The sequence below is a fragment of the Ammodytes marinus genome (assembly GCF_949987685.1).
Source record: "Ammodytes marinus genome assembly, chromosome: 11".
Classification (NCBI taxonomy): domain Eukaryota; kingdom Metazoa; phylum Chordata; class Actinopteri; order Uranoscopiformes; family Ammodytidae; genus Ammodytes; species Ammodytes marinus.
The window spans coordinates 7,653,879-7,659,145 of NC_137215.1; the positions used below are offsets into that span (position 1 = coordinate 7,653,879).

At 43.3% G+C, this 5,267-nt stretch overlaps 1 protein-coding gene across 1 annotated transcript; it reads left to right on the plus strand.

Annotated features, from left to right (window-relative positions):
• Window positions 1–3,150, plus strand: znf503 (zinc finger protein 503). The gene is made up of 2 exons (XM_080036597.1): window positions 1–523; window positions 887–3,150. The coding sequence occupies exons 1-2, from the start codon at window positions 269–271 to the stop codon at window positions 2,300–2,302; spliced, it is 1,671 nt and encodes a 556-aa protein (XP_079892723.1). The 5' UTR covers window positions 1–268; the 3' UTR covers window positions 2,303–3,150.
• The last annotated feature ends 2,117 nt before the right edge of the window (window positions 3,151–5,267 follow it).

Consider the following 5,267-nt stretch of genomic DNA (forward strand, 5'->3'; position numbering starts at 1 on the left):
AGGAGCAGCACACACAGACGCACACAAGGCACAGCGGCGCTCATGGTGCCAGACGCAGCTACGGATCTGCGATAACCTCGCACAGTCTCTCCTTCCAGCAGCCGCGCCTTGCTCCTTTACTACCAGGATTACGTATTATTGAGACGTTTTACCATTCTTTATTTTGAGAGAGAGAGAGAAAGAGGATTGGTGCTTTTTTTGTTTTGTAAATGGTTTTCTTAATGAATCTGACGAAAGCATCGCCGTTCCATTTTCTGACAATTGGGACATGATCACATCGCCCTCGGCGTCTGTCCTGAAAAATAGTGATATTTGTGTAGCCTGGGAAAGCATCAGTTCTCGGAATAGCAGCTCAGCGAGCATCAACAAGCCCTTTCTCCACTCCGCACCTCCGTCTCATCCACTACGGCAAGCGAAGCGACTTCCCATCAAGGTTTTGAAAATGCTCACTGCACGGTCGGGACACATTTTGCACCCGGAGTATCTGCAGCCTTTGCCTTCGACCCCGATCAGTCCTATAGAGGTAAGAATGTGATTTTTGAATAGGATACTTCATGTCAGTGTTATTACGATTCTCGGATGTTTGAGGTGCCGTTGCTTGGCTTGACATCGTTTTGTAGCCTCTGCCACTTTGATTCCGATGTTTAAATCAGTTGTTTGTTGTATGAAGCCTCAATATATATATATATCTTTTTTTAAATAATAAACACGACAGCTTAGATTTGTCCACGCAAGAGCCGTGCGTAAAGCACATTACATTACCTGTCAGTTTGGGAATGTCACTGAACAGGCTATTGCACAGACTGTACATTTAGTGATCACAAAACAAAGCAGTTGATGTGTGTTGTTATATAATTTAACAACATCTATTTCTTCTGTTTTGCAGCTAGATGCCAAGAAAAGTCCTTTGGCTCTGCTGGCGCAGACCTGCTCTCAGATCGGCAAGCCGGACCCACCGCCCTCCTCCAAACTATCCTCCGTCACAAATGGATCTAGTGAGAAGGAATCTAAATCTGGTCCTTTGAAAATGAGTGACATCGGTGTGGACGACAAGTCTAGTTTCAAACCTTATTCTAAACCTTCCGATAAGAAGGACTCGTCTTCAGGCATCTCGAGCGGAGAGAAGTCTGGTTTCCGAGTGCCGAGCGCCACCTGCCAGCCGTTTACGCCGAGGACAGGCAGCCCGCACTCCAGCACCTCAGCCTCTCCCATGCCATCGGAGGGGAAGTGTGGGGACAGGGATGACAAGAAAGATTCTGATTGTAATAAAAATGGCTCTTCGGACGGCTCTGGCACCACGAGCCACAGCAGGATAAGCGTCAGTTGTGGTGGAATTAACGTGGAGGTCAACCAACACCAGGAGACGACGCATGGCACTAAAAGCAGCTCTTCTCCTTCCCCATCGGTCACTTCTGTATCCTCCGCATCCGTTCTCGGTTCAGGACTTGTGGCGCCGGTTTCTCCTTACAAACCGGGGCAGACAGTTTTCCCCCTGCCTCCTGCCGGTATGAGCTACCCAGGCAGCTTGGCTGGGGCCTACGCCGGTTACCCTCAGCACTTCCTGTCCCACGGAGGGAGCTTGGTAAACGCACAGCTGGCCAGTATGGGCTGCAGTAAGGCTGGATCCAGCCCTATGGCCGGAGCTTCTCCACCGTCCATCATGTCGGCCAGCTTGTGCAGAGACCCTTACTGCCTCAGTTACCATTGTGCCAGTCACTTAGCGGGCGCAGCCAGCGCTTGCTCGCACGAGTCTGCGGCTGCAGCGGCCGCGAACGCCCTCAAAAACAGCTACCAACTAATGTACCCCACGCACCCCATGCACGGCGTCCACAGCTCGGCGCCATCATTTAGCGGACATCCCCTGTACCCATACGGTTTCATGCTCCCCAACGACCCTCTCCCCCACGTTTGTAATTGGGTGTCGGCAAATGGACCTTGCGACAAGCGGTTCTCCAGCTCTGAGGAGCTCCTGAATCACCTGAGGACACACACTGCTTTTACCGGGGGGGAGAAGTTGATATCTGGTTATCCCGGGTCTTCTTCACTGGCCAACGCTGCAGCAGCGGCCATGGCCTGCCATATGCACATGCCACCGTCAGGAGGCCCAGGGAGCCCCGGGACGCTGGCTCTAAGAAGCCCGCATCATGCGTTAGGACTCAGCAGCCGCTACCATCCCTACTCCAAAAGTCCCCTGCCAAATGGCGCCCCCGTTCCCGTCCCCGCTGCCACCGGCCCATACTACTCCCCCTATGCACTGTACGGCCAGAGACTCACCACAGCATCAGCGCTTGGATACCAGTGAGGAAAACAGAAAAAAAGACTTTGAAAAGTTTATAGAGCCAAGAATGCAAATATAAAGACTTTTATATTAACAGCGCTAAACGTATGGGCGGAATCCGTGGACTTCAACTGTATTTATTTAAAAATGCTGGCTTAAAAGCGGGCGATAATAGCTGCAAATGGAAAAATATTTGAGCAACTCAAAAAGTGCATTATGTTGAAATTGAACTCTATAGGTAAATTGAAAAAAAAAACACAAACACACGCACACACACATGTTAGAGTACTAATTAAAGTAGGGGTCTTCATTTCGATGTTAATTTGAAAATTGCTATGATTGTATTTGTTCTTATTTAATGTCTCCATTGAGAAGAAAAACATAATTTACATGCATGTTTGTTTCTTAAAATTTCAGAAATTGTCCACATTTTAAATTGCCGTTATTTTTCAGGTGTACATCTTGGAAAGAGAATTGGTATTTTTTTGTATGTATTCTGGAAGAAAAATAAGAAACAATTCTGTTCCATATTTCCGTGTGCCTCATTTTCTGGAGTATTGACATTAGTCAGTTTAAAATAATTCCTGCATTTATATCCCACTGAGAGTTCTTCTGTTTTTTAAAAATGGATAAATACATTATTTCAGAATTTCAAAAAAACATACTTATTTTGCAGACTGTCATACTTTTCAAAACAATTCATTGGTGTCTTATCAAGATATAATGTGATTATCTTCCTTTCTTCTTCTTTCCTTTTCTTTCTTTTTTTCTTTCTATCTATATTTCTTTCTCTTTCTGTCTATTAGTTTACATGCCAAATAACTGAGAAGCTTTAAACGTTTACTTTTATCAGAGCACACGTGTTATAAAGTTTAAATTGAATGCAACCTGACTGAGAGTGGGAATTGTGTGTGTGTGTGTGTGTGTGTGTGTGTGTGTGTGTGTGTGTGTGTGTGTGTGTGTGAGAGAGAGAGAGAGAGAGAGAGAGTGTGCGTGTATATATATATATGCGCGCAGTGTTGAACGGGCTTTATTAAGGGAAGTTGTATCAGATCAATAAGTTTGCTTGTAATTTTGTCAACAACTATTCAAAAAGGGGTCTTCCGTTCTTCCGCAAAACAAAACTCCAATAGGCTATAGGCTATATGTTAAATACACCAGGAAAAACAAAAACAGTGTGACACAGAGAGCAGATTTTTGATGTGGGTTTTAAAAATCATGAGCACAGTTATGAATTTCAAATTGCAAACAATTAAAATACATAAAATGAAAAAATGCAAAGCTCTGAATTAAAATTTTTCTCGATGTCAGGTTTAATGCACTATAAGTTGTACAAGCGTCTTAAAACGTCTTTTTATTTTATTTAAGATGAGCTGTGGTGGGCAATAAGAGCAATGTTCCGACAGGGTGATAGTTCAACGTGAAGGACATTAATTGGCTTATGTCTAGAATTGGGATGGTTTATTTTGATTTGATGATATCGTCACGGGGATGCTTTTATTTCATCTGCATTTGATAATCTCATCCACTTGTAAATCTAATGTACACACAACTACATTTGTTATTAAAAAAAAAAAGTTCTGACAAAGTTGTGGGGTTTTCATGCAGGTGCAAACACTCACGAATTTGCAAAGACAATGCGCATATTTAATTATATATATATTTTTTAAATGAGTAGGTTACAAAGAACATCCCACATGAACGATTCAATTCGTTTTATCACGTCGTCTATTTCTATTTTCATGCTGATTTTAACGGCATTGAACTACTTATTTCTCATGAAATTCACCTAGGCCTATTAGAAACATCAGCTGCATATTTAAGCTTCTTGACTTTTAATATAGGCTATGGAAAACTTTTAAAATCTAAATCGGGGCATTGATAATCGAGTTTAGAGAGCCTCAATTAATTTTCCATGGGTGGTTTAAAAAAAAAAGTCGAATATTTGTTTGCATGCATATCCTCGCTATCTTCGAATCTGGGTCTAACTTTGTTCGTAGGTATTTGAGTCCGTAAGGACACATTGTTGATGTGTTACAATAAGACATGCTCAGCTCTGCTGTCCTTCTAACGCACAGCGGTTCATCAGACTAAACGAAGCCCTCTCATAGTGTGCATGAGGCCCACACGCGTCCTAAACTGATGTAATGACGGTGAAAGGGAGCAATTTCCATTCCTACCCACATCATGGTGGCTGTGCTCGGAGGGTCCCGGTGGAAGGCAATTTATCATGTGCCCCTCCCCCTGGCCCTGTCACTGGAGGAACAGGCAGGCACATGTGCGCATGAATTACCAACCCTCCCACCCAGCCCTCCCCTCTCTCTCTTTCTCTCTCTCTGGAGGCTTGACACAGAGGAGAGAGAACATGGGGGATTAGAGTATGCAAGAGTATTAAAGTGCATGTTCACTTTGTCCATCAAGGCCTGAGAGTGCTATAGGTGTGCGAGGAGCTGTGAAGGAGAAAAACATAGGAGAACCACAGCATGATGGTAAATGTTAGATATTTAACAATTGAAACAAAAAACAAGGACTGTACAGCTGTAGGAGAGGGGGGTTTGTTTCCATAACACACTTACTCTGTAATAATTGCACATGTAATTCTTAGCATTGAATAATTCTAGAATCATAAATCCAAATAATTTTGAGGCGCCTGATATTCAAACATAAGACTAGAATATGTTTGTAAACAAAGCTGTTATAAACAACAATAGTGAAACAGTGAAGATTAAAGTAGCTTTTTAACTTCAGACAGTGTTCCAGGGAGCTGATTTCTGTTTAAAAAGTTATGACGAGGAGATATTTTACATTTTCTGACACACCCAAAGTTATGTAGTGCACCTTTAACAGGGATCGTATTAATCAAATATATAGTCTGTAGGCGGTCTTGGAAGGGAACAAGCAGGTCAATGAGCTAAAGTGTAAGGGAGGTGTACCATCTGGCCCAGTTAACGTTAACCGTGAAAGGTCAAAGTTGTTGTTTTTCATGGGA

Excerpts from the sequence above, each read along its gene's own strand:
- znf503 (XM_080036597.1), top strand. The coding sequence starts at position 269 with ATGATCACATCGCCCTCGGCGTCTGTCCTGAAAAATAGTGATATTTGT. Across the intron at positions 524-886 it reads CCCCGATCAGTCCTATAGAG|CTAGATGCCAAGAAAAGTCC; the intron begins GTAAGAATGTGA and ends TCTGTTTTGCAG.